At 44.9% G+C, this 13,861-nt stretch overlaps 2 protein-coding genes across 2 annotated transcripts in view; one reads left to right on the top strand and one right to left on the bottom strand.

Annotated features, from left to right (window-relative positions):
* Nucleotides 1–2,918, bottom strand: part of TNFRSF21 (TNF receptor superfamily member 21) — a 68,023-nt gene extending 65,105 nt beyond the window's left edge. The window contains exon 1 of the mRNA XM_055406523.2: nt 2,438–2,918. Within this exon, the coding sequence (XP_055262498.2) occupies nt 2,438–2,524 (87 nt within the window). The 5' untranslated portion in view covers nt 2,525–2,918. The remainder of the gene's footprint in view (nt 1–2,437) is intronic.
* The window catches only part of LOC148774126 (uncharacterized), a 63,747-nt gene continuing 52,408 nt past the window's right edge, over nt 2,523–13,861 (top strand). The window contains exons 1-2 of the mRNA XM_088831236.1: nt 2,523–2,559; nt 2,673–3,144. Coding sequence (XP_088687362.1) covers nt 2,523–2,559; nt 2,673–3,144 — 509 coding nt within the window. The remainder of the gene's footprint in view (nt 2,560–2,672; nt 3,145–13,861) is intronic.

Genomic DNA, 13,861 nt, shown 5'->3' on the forward strand with positions numbered 1-13,861 from the left:
ATATGCTGTATATATATTATATAAAAGATTTTATAAAGCTTACAGTTAGTTCTCCTTCAGTTAGCCTGTAATCACAAGAAAGAATCAAGAATGATGACAGTAACAAATATCTTCACCCTAAAAGAGGAAACATTTGAAAGAAGAGGAGTAACAGAAAACCACGATAAAGGAACTACCTCCCTGCTGGTCCCAGTGTGCCTTGAGTATGCTGCCACGTGGACCTGAGCTGAAGTACCTGAAGTCTGTCATTTTCACAGGGCCAAGAATCCCAATGGGATAAAGAATCCTTATAACAATGTCATGAAATCATTTTTTTTTTCTGGCCACACTGTACAGCATTTGGGATTTTAGTTCCGTGACCAGGGATGGAACCCATGCCCAACCGTGGAGTCTTAACCATGAGATCATCATTTCATATGCTATCAATGTCTGGGCTAAGGACTGTAGCTTGTAGCGCGGGAAAAATAAAAGACATTGCTTCCCCACCCTGGTGATCCCTATCCACCCTCTCAGTTTCCCTTCAGGACGAAGGGGTAAACTCCAGGCCGCTCAATGAACTGCAGTGGAACTTTTCTATTATAATTAGCAAGAGAATAAGGACTCTCATTTTAGTTAATATCTCAAGATTGCATCTAAGCTCCACTATAAATTACTTTTTAAAAAAGACTGGCAAACATACTTTCTCAAGTCTTCCATTGCAAATCCAGTGCACAGTTTTTTAGGTCAACCAGACTTAATGATTTCAGAAAAGGAGCTGGGCTCTTTCTCTGGAGGTTAAAGCAACCTATGCTTTGATTACACCACGACCTTACTTTAAGCATCTCAAGCAGAAACGTAAAGTCAATGAAATATTGCACTGACTTATGACTTACTCCAGGAGTGGACTCCAAGGGGAGCAAAGGTGTAGGGCAGTAGATCTAAGACTGACAAGGAGGCAGCTTGCGGATGGACCTACCTCTACTGATATTAGCCTCGATGTTCCCCAGGACTTAGATGGGTTTCTCTTCACACCGACTGTCCAATCCATGCTCACTACTTTCAAGGACCCTCCCAGCCTACCGCCCACCATCCACCACCCTTGTGTCAAGGCCACAAATCTTTACTTTGCCACTGCGCTAGAATGGGCAGAAAAGGGTCTTTGAAGGAAGTCTGGGACCTGCCTCATTATAAATCGGAACAGCACCAAACTTTTCTTTAGTGTCTCTCTTCCCCTTTAAAACACACCCTCGCACAGGGAACCAGAGTGTCTGTAGGATGAATTCCCAGGCCATAGCAACTGCAGTGCCCTGGGATCTAAGAGATCTTGGTTGGCCGGGCATTAAGCCCTTTTCGGGAAGGAGACAGCAAGCCGGCCTCTCCCTGACACGGCCTTGCCATGAAAATAGGCTCTTTTTTTTTGTTTGCTTTTGTTCGGTTTTTAGCTAAGAATCTCCATCCGCCCGGCGGACACAGACAGATAAGCACGAAAGCTTATGGTGGTCGTGGGTTTGATCTCAAATCAATTTTATTCTTCCACCTAACTCATCCCATCCCCCCGCCAACATTTGGAAAGGCGGGGAAGGGATGTAGGGAAGTTGGGGACAAGTTTTGGGTCGAAGGTGCTTTCAGGCTTTGGCCAGATAAGTGATGGAGAGAACGAGCTACAGGGCACGCCCTGGAGCTGAATGCAGACCTGGTGCAGAAGAAGGAAGCGGCTCCACCCTCCATGCTCACCTGCCCGGCCACAGGTAAGCGAGGGATGGGGAAAAACGGGGGGAAATTCAGCTTCCTTTATGGTGGGCTCTCCCCTTCCCCCACTCAAGTGTCAGCGCGCTGGCCGCCTGGCTGGGCGCTTTGGGGGCGCCTGAGAGTGGGTCTCAGGGTTTCTTTTGGGGCGTGCCGAAACCGGGACCCACCCAGCCGAGGCGGAGAGAAGGGGGAAGGGGACCAGGCGCCCGCTCCGAAGGCGAGGCGCCGAGGTACCCGGCGTTCTGGGTCCCGCGCTCTCCCACTGCAGTAGCATCCCGACATGACACTGCAGCTGCAACAAAGCGGCGGCCGCCGGCAGCCTCGGCTCCCCGGCCCCACACCCCGCGGAGGGGGTAGCGGCTGGTGGCCACCGGGGTGCGCGGAGGGGATGGGGGCCCCGGAGGGGCGGAGGAGGTGAAGAAACCCTGAAATGCGCAGGAAGCCGGGTGGCCATCTCCAGCGCCTCTCCCGGCGCAGCCAGACTGCAAGGAAAACAATTCGCCTTCATTCCGGAGTCTGGCTGAGCTCTGCGGCTCCCCCAAAATGACCCGATCCAAGCCCTCGGGTCTGTTGCCTGCCCTCGCTCGCAACCTCCCCCCGCCCCCGCCGCACCCAGCACCCCCGAAGCCCCGGCCCCGGGACCCGCCCCGATCCCCGAGAGCCGCGGCCGCCGCCCCCGGCTCCCGTCCACCCCACCCGGAGCGCTCACCAGGAGAAGGGAGCCCGCGATCATCGTGGCTCCCGCGAGGCGGCTGCAGGAGGCCGGGGCGGTGCTGCTGCTCGGGAAGGTCCCCATGGCTGAGCCCGGGGCTCGCAGGGCGCCCGGGGCGCGTGGCCCCCCGGCAGCTTGAATCGGCGGCTGCTTCTGCCCAGCGCCGCATCCACCGCCGCCTCCCGAGCCGGGAGCCCATCTACCTCCAACACCCCATGTGTGACTGCGGCAGCCGGACGACCGGACACGGGAGGGAGGCGGCGAGGGAGGCTCGGGGGGCGCTTAGCACCTGCCCAGCCGCGCGGCTGTCCGCACGGGGAGAAGCAGCCGCTGCTGCAACCCGCACCTCCCCGTGCTCTCCTCCGACGGCGGCTGCGGAGAACGAGGGAGGAGGGCTGGGCGCGAGAGAACGAAGGAACAGCTTCCCATAGCGAAGCCTCCGGCCGCTGCCAGCCACCCTCCTCCGCTGCCCTGACCGGCCGGCGAGGGACTGAGTCGAGTGGCCGCCGAGCGCGGGGAAACACGTGGTGGCGCCGAAGGGGCGGGGAATCGGCCCTTTGTGATGTCATCGCCAAGGAGGCCGGGCTCTTTGTGCGAGCAGAGCTGAGAAGGCGGTCCAGATCCAGCAAGGAGGTGCGGGGCGCCCCCTGCCGTTCGCCGAGGAGCTTGCAGCTGCTTTCTGACCCAAGGAGAACGTTGCGAAGGTATACACACCCTCGACCCAAATTTCCCTCTTTTTACTAAGACGATTCTCGCTAAGTTATTTTCTGTGACAGACGCCTTTCTATTGTTTCTGGCTCGATGAGTAAGATCAGAGAAAAAGCAAAAAGCATTTAGATCAACGTGTGCCATAAAGAGACCAGCGAGTTGGTTCCCAAACTAAGCTGCGCTTTAGAATCCCCTAGAATGTTTAAAACAAACTTTGATGCCTGCTCCCACCCTAGAGATTCTGCTTGAATCGGAATAGAATGTGGTCTGGGCGTTGGGTTTTTTTGTTTTGTTTTGTTTTCACTTCTCCAGGTGATTTGGGGAGATTTTGGAACAAAATTTGAAATCCTCTGGGTTAATAAATGCAATTAAGGAAATCCAGACTAAAGAATTCCAAACCTGGAGTCCACAGAAGTTGGATCCGTAGATGGTCTTCCAGAGGCCTTGGAAACCCCAGAAATATGTGGGCAGGTGCATTTTCTTAAATAAAAGATCCAGAGCTCTGAATCAGTTTATCACAGAGATAAGAAACACTCTCCCTCCAAAAACATATTAAACATTTTTGAGCTGAGTTCCAAATGCCTTTGTGGGATGTGGGTGGGTAGAAAGGGAGGTAACATACTGCCTCAGAAGTAAGAGCAGCCAGAGCATTCCTGTGCATAGTTGGCATCTCCTGCTTTTCTGAATGTGAATGAGGACCTGGCATCCCTTTCGCTGTCTCACCTGGGGGGAGGCAGAGTCTCCTGGCAGCACCACCATTTCTGGTACAGTGTCCATCTTCTAGGTTCTGACAGCTTGTATGTGCTCAATTGCTCAATCATGTCTGACTGTTTTCAACCCTGTGGGGTTCCCCTGTCCATGGAATTTTTCAGGCAAGAATACTGGAGTGAATTGCCATGTCCCTCTCCACGGGATCTTCCCCACCTAGGGATCGAACCCACATCTGCGTCTCCTGCATTTACAAGCATATTCTTTACCACTGAGTCTCTGCCAGCACAGGGCACACTATACTGAAATTGCCTCTTTGGCCATCTGGTTCACACCACTCATTTGTGAACTCTATGGTGCTGGACTTCTCCTAGTTTCCTTGACCCCTTCTATTTAAAAATAATACACTTTCTCGATTATCTGCTTCAAGACTCAATACAGTACCTCTGAAGGTAACCTACAAGGAAAAGATGCCAACTGTGTGTTTTCTTATTAAAATATTGTTCTTTGGCCTTTGTACTCTGCACACTTGAAAGATGCTAAAAATTAATCTGAGGATAAATTCCAATCTGTTCTTTCAAACATCTGTCAGTAAAGAAAATGATTGTCCATAAATATTAGAGATAAAGTAGCCAATCCTTTGAAGGTATAATACCTTTGTATCAATCTTGGGGACAGTGAGGTAATTAAATTAGTTCCTTTTTCACCTGGAACACTGTGAAAGGTGGCATTGACCTTAAATTGTCCATCGTTCATGTGCAATAGGAGTTCACACCTGTAATGTTCCCATTTTGCTATATGCTTCTCCACACAGGACCCCAAATAATTTCTCACTTCATGGGTGAGTTGATGAGAAAGTAGGCCTCACTTAATCGTTTAATCAAAAGACAATAGATTTGCTGCTGCTGGGATCAAATCTCCATTATACTACTTATTCTTTAAGTTTGGGCAAGTACCTTCAACTTTTTGAGTTTATTCATTTTGAACATAATAAGAAATATCTCCTAGTGCTGTTAGGAGGAATAAGTAAGATAAAATATGTAAAGTTACCAGCACAAGGCTTGTCCCTTACTATGTACTCAATATTCCTTCTCTAAGTTCCTTTTTTTTTTGAGAGGCTTATCTCTTATAATCTACTGTAATTAGAGAAGAAACAGTAGGTTGGAAAATTTGAAATTTACTCCAAGACCCATTAGAATTGAGAGTTAAGATGGATAGAAGAACTGCTTACTCTGTTTATTATATGAATAAAAAAAAAAGAAAAGAAAAATTGCTTACTCTGATATGATGCAATGTAGTGTCAAGAGAAGTGTAACAGTCAGGAGATTTGATTTCTGGTCTCGATCCAGCTTCACAGCTCACCTGCTGAGCCAGTGCACAGGAGATGGCCTCTCAGTAAGTGACTGTTGGTTGAAGAAGATCCTTTGGATAAATTGTTACTCCAACACCTCTCCTGAGCCATTCTCTCAGCTTTTATAAGTGATAAAAGCAGCATTAAAAGCCTCTGACAGTGTTTGTCTGTACCTAATGTATGTTGGAATGAATTTTAAGGTTAACTTAATACATGTCCTACGAACAGATTGTGCCTTTTTTCCCCGCTGTCTATACAGTAGGCCCTCACCAGCCATCTTAGACAAGGTACTTAGCGTAGTCAAATTCACAGAGTCAGAAACTACATTGGAAGATGCCAGGGGTTGGGGATGGGGGAGAGGATGGGAAAGGGTTAATGTTTAATGGGGACAGAGTTTCCGTTTAGGAAGGTAAAAAATTTGGGAAAAGGATGATGGTGAGTGTCTCACAATAAGATGAATGTACGTAGTGTCACTGAACTGTACGGTTCAATATGGTTAAAATAGTATACTTTCTATTATGTGACTTTCACCACAATAAAACAAAAACATTTTTAAAATATATAAAAAATGAAAGTGGAGGCATTGAAAAAAGAGAAGCATCTGAAAAATGGACAGAGAAGCAAACATTTTTAGAAAGAGAAAATTGGACCCAGAATCATGTAACTGATGGAAATTTAGTCAGTATAACCACGGTACCACCCAATTCACCATCCTTACACACCCTGCCTCCCCCTTTCAAGAGCCCATAGGGGTTTTTTGCATAATTTGTCTTTGGTGCCCTACCTGCATCAACTGATCCTAGGAAAAAGGGATTTTTTTTTTTCCTTAAGAGGGAATTTTCCCTTCTGATTTGATCTTTTTTCAATTTTATTCTTTACGGCACTTTATATAGTATTTGACAGAGTATGTCCTAAAGTTCTTCTTGGAATTTTAAACGTTAATACTTTCAGAAGTATAAATGTTACCCTTTAAAAACTATTTGAAAGCTTCATTTTTTTAACTTTTTCATACAGTTGCCACATTTTTTAGTGTTTTGAAAAATTCACATTTGATTTCAATTTTTGTCCCTCTCGTTGAAGTTAGCAAATATTTGACAAACAAACAAAAATTAAAACATTATTCATTCAAAATTCACCAAAATGCATAAAGGTAAAAAATTTGAAATATTAACACTTTCAAATGATTTTTTTGTTGTTTGTAACATATACATTTTTAAAATAATGAAAGACTTAAAACTACTTTTAACATTTGAGGGACATTCTGCACACACCATGTCTTAGGCTCAGTTGGACTAACTTGCTTGTATCTGAAGTCAGTTTTAAAGCAACATTAATTTTGCTTGGAAAATAATCATTTTATGGAAATATCTTAAATATTAAAAAGCCTTAAGAGTAATCAACAAAGTGGTTGTCACTTTGTGAGATTCTCAGCCATCTTTCTTCACAGCACTGAAACTAATACTAAATAAAAAATTCATAATGATGAATACGATGGATAATTGCATCTTAATGTAGTCTGTTCTAGAATTGACTTATGAACAGGGTTGTCTGAAAATCTATCCTTCTTTCATGTCTATTCCCAAATCAGTTAGACTCTGTCTTTAATATAGAGACAGTTACTACTTTTAAAAGTAAGGACTGTAAATTACTTCACTGGTAATTTATGCAATTTTTCTCTTAGAAGTAATTGTAAAAATGAGTTTCATTTTAAGGCATTAAATTCTTGTTTTCCTAATAAGTATATCTGTTTACAAGCAATTAAAAAAATTTTTTAATAACTTCACCTTAATTTCTGTCACCTTTTTTTTTTGTCATGCAGCATGGCTTGTGGGATCTTAGTTCCCCAACCAAGGACTGAACCCAAGTCCTTGGCAATGAAAGCACAGAGTCCTAACCACTGGACTGCATGGGAATTCCTTACTACTTCTTTTTTAAATTCTCCTGTCAGATGCACTGAACACAGAGGAATTTGCAAGGTAGATAGAGCACAGAATTTAGGGAGAGCCAGGATGGAAAAAGCCAGGGATGGAAGGTGGAGTGTTATTTCTGTCGAACTCAGAAAAAGGTACAACTTGAAATTTCAGGTCATACGTAAACTCTTACTTTGCATGATTACCCTATGCCAGACACTTTTACAAACTCATACTAAAATAATCCTATGTGGCAAGAATCCTTAATCATATATTACAAATGAAGAGACAGATTTTCAAAGAGGCAAGTGACTGGTCCAAGCTCTTATGGCCAAGTGATAAAGCTAGAATCCTACCCAGTTGCTTAACGATGACACCTGTTGGTGGCAGAAACTCAGATCTAGTTTGAAAAATGCAACTTTATTCACTTAAAGAAACTGAGGCCAGAAAAGAACCTGAGATACATCTTCCTCTTACCTTCAACCCTCGCTGAAGACAGGTCTCTCAATTCACTATGTACACTGCCCCCAGCCATTAGATAGCCAAAGAATTGAAAGTTTAAAAAAATTTTTTTTTTTTTTTACCTTTTGATCCCCTTCACCCATTTCTCCCATCCCCACCCTCCACCTCTAGCCACCACCAATCTCTGTATCTATTAGCTTGCCCTTTGGGAATTTTGTTTTGTTTTGTTTGGGGGGGCTTCCTTGGTTGCTTAGATTAGTGAAGAATCTGCCTGCAATGCAGGAGACCTGGGTTCGATCCCGGGGTCAGGAAGATCCCCTGGAGAAGGGAATGGCTACCCACTCTAGTATTCTTGCCTGGAGAATTCCATGGTCAGAGAAGCCTGATGCTCTACGGTCCATGGGGTTGCAAAGAGTTGGACGTGACTGACTGACTAACACTTTCACATGTGAGAGAGTCGTACAATATTTGTCTTTTTCTGTCTGACTTTTTTCACTTAGCATAGTGCCCTCACGTTCCATCCATGTGCTGTAAATGATGAGTTTTCCTTTTTTTTTACACACATACTACAGTTTCTTTATCCATCCATCCATTGATGGACACTTAGGTTGCTTCCATGCCTTGGCTATTGTAAATAGTGCTGCAATGAATATGGGGGTACAGATATGTTTTTTGAATTCGTGTTTTCATTTTTCACTGGAGAAGAAAGTCAAATTCCTTTCCAAACTTAAGAGGGAGAAGCGAATCCTCTGAAAGAACCTGTCATAGGGTGATGACTAGATATCAGGACTTTGGGATGGGTCCCTTTGTCTCACAGGAAGGCTGAGCTGGTCCCACGCAGAGGCTGGGATCTTGAGAAGTGAAGGCTTGCCCAAAGTGAAGACTCTCAGGGCCTTGGAAGAGTGTAAGAGGTCGCGATCAGTTACACCTTCAGGGGATACAGGCGGGCTTCTCAGTAGAGATGACACATGAGGAGGGCTTTCCTGAAGGGCAGCATGGCTCTACCTTTGAGACAAGAGAGGGACATTCCACCAGAGGAGCAGCCGAGCAAAGGCGTGAGGGTCCTCCAAGGCTCTCCATGCTATGGCCCCTGGAGACCCATCCACCATCACCTACCAGTCCCGTCCAAGCCTTCTCCTCTCCAGCCACACCCACTGGGTCTCAAACTCACCTTGCAAATCCTGCCCCAGGGCTTTTGCACTTCCTTCCCTTCTCCCCTATCTGTCTCTTCCCTCCTCCCTCACTGCTCACTTGCCACCTCCTCAGAGACGTTCTCTCCAACTCCTTTCTTTTTTTTTTAATAACTTTTGTTGGAATATGGTTGATTCACAATGTTGTGCTAGTTTCTGCTGTACAGTAAGGTGATTTAGCTATACATATATCCAGTCTTTTTGTTTTCTTTCTTTTTTTAGCTTCTTTCGCCATATAGATCATTACTCCAACTCTTCTTTCTAAAATAGCAATCCGTGTTATTTTCTGCGGTCTTCCCTGTTTATTTTGATCAGCATTTTTCTCTACCTGGCATTGTATTTTATCTTCATGTGTTTATCTTATCATACTCTGTCTCCCCCATAAAAATTAAGCCCTGTGCTTACACAGCATTTTCCTCTAGCTTCTTAGCAGACTTGGAAAGAGTCCCCTTTTCTGTACTGACCTTTTCCTTCTGCCTAAGAATTCCATCACCCACCCAGAGGGCTTCTCATAAAAACTCCTCCCACTCAGAGTAAATGTTCCTCACAATTCATTTTTTAATCTAAAGGAGATTGTCTTATCCCCATTTAACCTTCGCTATCGTTTTTCTTGGACAGCTATCTCAAAATGAACCATCCTACCTCTCCCTTGCCTGTCTGTGGCCTGGTCTGTATCAGGTTCTCTGCTGTAATACTTAGGACCTGTCTCAGATATGGGACTAAAAATGTAAAGTGGGACCCAGTGTCACAGTGATGCTTTTCTCCAGACTGATCGAGCTGTTTGGATGCAGACATATAGTTGGTGGAGGGTTGGGTATTCAAACTGAAACTTACAACAGTTGGGTATTTAAGTTGAAGCTTACAGCGGAAGGGAGAGGGGAGGGTATGGAGGTTTTCTACAAGGAGGGCCTCAGAGATGGGTCCTGAAGTGTATACTCAGAAAGTGGAAACGAGGGGACAGATGGTAATCCTTGGCTGTGATAGGAATTCCTCCCCAAGTATCCACATCCTAATTCCCAGAACCTGGGAAGTTTACCTCATAAGGCAAAAGATGTGATGAAGTTAAAGATCTTGAGATGGGGAGATTACTTGGGATTGTCTGGTGGGTCATAAATGTGATCACAAGGCTGTTTGTAAGAGGGAGGTAAGAAGGTCAAAGGATTGAGGAGTTGTGATGGCAGAAGCAGAGTTAACAGGATATACTTTGAAGATGGATGAAGGCTATGCACTCAGCGGAGTAGGTGACTTCTGAAAGTGAAAGTCACTCAGTCATGTCCGACTTTTTGTGATGCCATGGACTATACAGTCCATGGAATTCTCCAGGCCAGAACACTGGAGTGGGTAGCCTTTCCCTTCTCCACGGGATCTTCCCAACCTAGGGATCGAACACAGGTCTCACGCATTGCAGGCAGATTCTTCATCAACTGAGCCACAACGGGAGGTGACTTCTAGATGTTGAAAAACACAGGGGAATGGATTCTTCCCTAGCACCTCCAGGAGGAACCAACCCTGCTGACAGCTTGACTTTAGCTCAGTGAGACTGATTTCAAAGTTCTGATTGCACAATGATGAGAATAAATTCGTGTTTCTTTAAACTTCCTCTTCCCTCCAAAGAAAAGACTGTGAGGACTGTCAGCTCCCAGGGTGTCCCCTGAATTTAATCAGGAAGCCACATTCATGGCATCATCATCATCATTATCATGGTCCTCACCATCCTCGCCCTTAGCACCCTCAGGATCACCGTCACTGCTGACAGGACCTCAGCAACAGTATTGACTGAGTTCTTGTCATCTACCAGGCTCTTTGATAAGTGTTTTATATGTATTATTTAATTTCCTATCTATAATAACTCTCCATGGAAGATACTATTATTACTGTTATTTGAGAGATGAAGAGCATAGGATTGAAAATTGACTTTTTGCACAGAAGTTTAATTGGCTTTCTACCAGGTAGAGATGCACTTTTTTTCTTATTTCATGGTTTTGCCAAATGATGCTAAACAGGGTTTGAGATTGGAAGTAGGGAGCTGGTGGGGAAATGGATCTGATCCCTTAGTATTAAATCTGCTCCCCTTCGAGGGATCTTTGGCAGGGGAACAGACATCTCATCCATGAGAACCAAGCTAAGATAGCGTCTTAGTCCCTGATTCATGACTCTGGCTGTGGGTCCCTGGAAGACACTCCAGTAATAATAATAACAATCACCATTTTCAAACCTACTGTGTCCTGGGCAAGCTATAAATGGAATTTCTAAGCTTCACAACTATCCTGCATGTTCTGTTATGACTGACATAGACAACAAAATAAAATCTTAGCTAAGTTAAAGGACTGTTCAGGCTTACCTAACTAGTTAGGAAGTGGCCAAGTCCAGATTCAAAATAAAGTTAATATCACAATCCACACTGTTTCAGTGACACTAGGCCGTTTTTTTTTTTTTTTTTTTTTGACTGCCTTGTGTCTTCCTTGCTGCTTGTGAGCTTTCTCCAGTTGCGGTGCTAGGCCTTATCATTGTGATGGCTTCTCTTGTTGCAGAGCACAGGTTCAGTAGTTGCTGCACACAGGCTTAGTTGCCCCAAGGCATGTGGGATCTTAGTTCCCAGACCAGGGATCAAACCCATGTTCCCTGCATTGGCAGGTGATTCTTAACCCCTGGACCACCAGGAAATTCCCAAGGCCTTTTTCTAACACTCAGCACCCACAAACAAAGCATATCTTGAGGTCCTTTGGGGTTTACACCCAGCTTTGGCTTCAGGATCTGGTCTTGGCTTAACTGGGGCCTCAGTGGGTGCTATGACTGCAGTGGCTGAGATTTCTGCAGAGCTGGGCATTTCATAAATGGTGTTCTAGCCTCTGAAACCAGATCACAGCTATCCCAACCTTGGGGGTGGTGGCTTGGCTAGCTGTTTGCTCAAGCAAGCCTCAGGATTTCACTCTGAGATGGTCATGGGTTCCAGGGATGAGGACATGGCCATCTTTTATTAATTATTCAGCTAACTCAGCAGGTAATGCAGATGAACTCAACCTTGGACCTGGCACCCTGGTCTCTGCCATGCAAATCTGACTTTGGATTCCACATCTCATCTTACACTTTGTGCTCTTGTCATAACTGGCCAAACTCCACAGAAATTCAACAGTAAATAGTTATCCAGTGTCTGTTATGTGCCAGCCACTGTGTGAGGCTCTGGATATTCCAGAGAACTGACTCTCCCTTCACAAATGGGAAAAAACAACAGAGAAAATAGTAAAACAATTGCAAGTTTTGGTAAATTCTACAAAGTAGCCACAGCCTAAGTGACATGGGCAAGAACTCTCTGAAGAGGTTCTTCAGAAAACCTGAGTCTAAAGGAAGAAAAAGAGCAAGATCTCATGAAGATTGTAAAGAAGAGTATTTCAGAGAGTAAAGCCTTTAAAGAACTTAACCCCCTAAAGGCACTGAAGGAAGGGGACAATGCCAAAGATGGCCGATGGATGGTCAGGGCCACATCCATGGATGCTGTGGGCTTCTGTAATCCTCTGGATGCTATTCTCAGTGAAGACCGTTGAAGGGAGAGGACGGTTTAAGCTGAGAGTGAGACGTGGTTAATGATATTAAAGGACTGACTTGCCCTCCAAACCTTAACGCGAGTTCGAGTGCCCAACATAAAGTGAGACCAAAAAAAATAAGAGTTTGGAGCAGAGAAAGGTTTATTGCAGGGCTACAGGAAGAGAATGAGTGGCTCACATGCTAAAAAGCCTCCAGCTCCTCAAGGGGTTTCAGCCAAGCATTTTTAAAAGGCAGGTGAGGGAGGACGGTATTGTAGGGTGTGTGATCAGCTCGTGTACAATTCTCTGATTGGATGATGGTGATGTGGTGGGGTGGTGTCACAGGGTTTAACGTTATCAGTCCTTAGGCTCCAAGAGGCCTGGGGCTGTGTGCCCCTGGTTAAATAGTTACATCTGCCATTTGGTGGGGTGAGAGGGATTTCACATCTGTAAGATAACTCAGGAAATGTGCATCAGGTACTATCAATGATCTAGGTACTTGAGAGAGGAGCTAAAGCAGGGGAAGGCCTGTCCCAGGAAGGCCCATAGTGAGTGTCCTGCTCGGTTATGCCAACTCTGGTTGTGCATTTCTCCAACAGAGAAATGGAGGACAAAATGCAAGCCACACCTCATAGCAGGCTCCATCCCCTCGCTGGAGGAAACTGAGTGTTCACTCAGATATGTTTCTCTGGAGTTGGGAAGGGGGTCCTGGCCTTGTTCCCAAATCTGACATTGCAACTTCTTTACAACTCAACCTCAAAGATAATTTTCCTTCTTTTTTTGGCCTTAAACATCATCATACTCTTTCACTATTTCCCAGTCTGGAAATCTATGCTAAGGAATAGTCATCATTGCAAATAAGGATTTATTTAGGAGATTTATTTGTTGTTGTTTAGTGGCTAAGTCATGTCTGACTCTTTTGTGACTGCATGGACTGTAGCCTGCCAGGCTCCTCTGTCCATAGGATTTTCCAGGCAAGAATACTGGAATGGGTGGCCATTTTCTTCTCCAGGGGATCTTCCCAACCAAGATCAAACTTGCATCTCCTGCACTGAAAGCAGATTCTTTGCCGCTGAGCCACCAGGAAAACCCTAAGAGACTTATAGCATCATTGCAATAGTGAAAATTTGAAAAGAGCCTAAATATCTACCAAGAGGGAAATAGTGTACATTAATTAAAATTAATATAAATATTAAGAATATCAATACATGTATTGATACAGTATATTGATACACACATTAATGTATTGATACACACATTCTCATTTCTATTTGAAGCATTGAAATTGAGCAGGATCCTGTGGAGCCCTCCGGGGTACAAAAGCCTTTCCATATCCCCCATTTCTTTTTTTTTTAATTATTTATTTTAATTGGAGGCTAATTACAATATTGTGGTGGTTTTTGCCATGCATTGACATGAATCAGCCGTGGGTGTACATGTGTCCCCCATCCTGAACCCCACTTCCCCTCTCCCTCCCCATGCCATCCCTCAGGGTGGTCCCAGTACACCAGGAGCTTTGAGTGCCCTGTTTCATGCATCGAACTTGGACTGGTGATCTTTTTCACATATGG

This window comes from Moschus berezovskii, chromosome 23, assembly GCF_049115385.1.
Source record: "Moschus berezovskii isolate FMDL1 chromosome 23, NW_MosBer_1.0, whole genome shotgun sequence".
NCBI lineage: Eukaryota > Metazoa > Chordata > Mammalia > Artiodactyla > Moschidae > Moschus > Moschus berezovskii.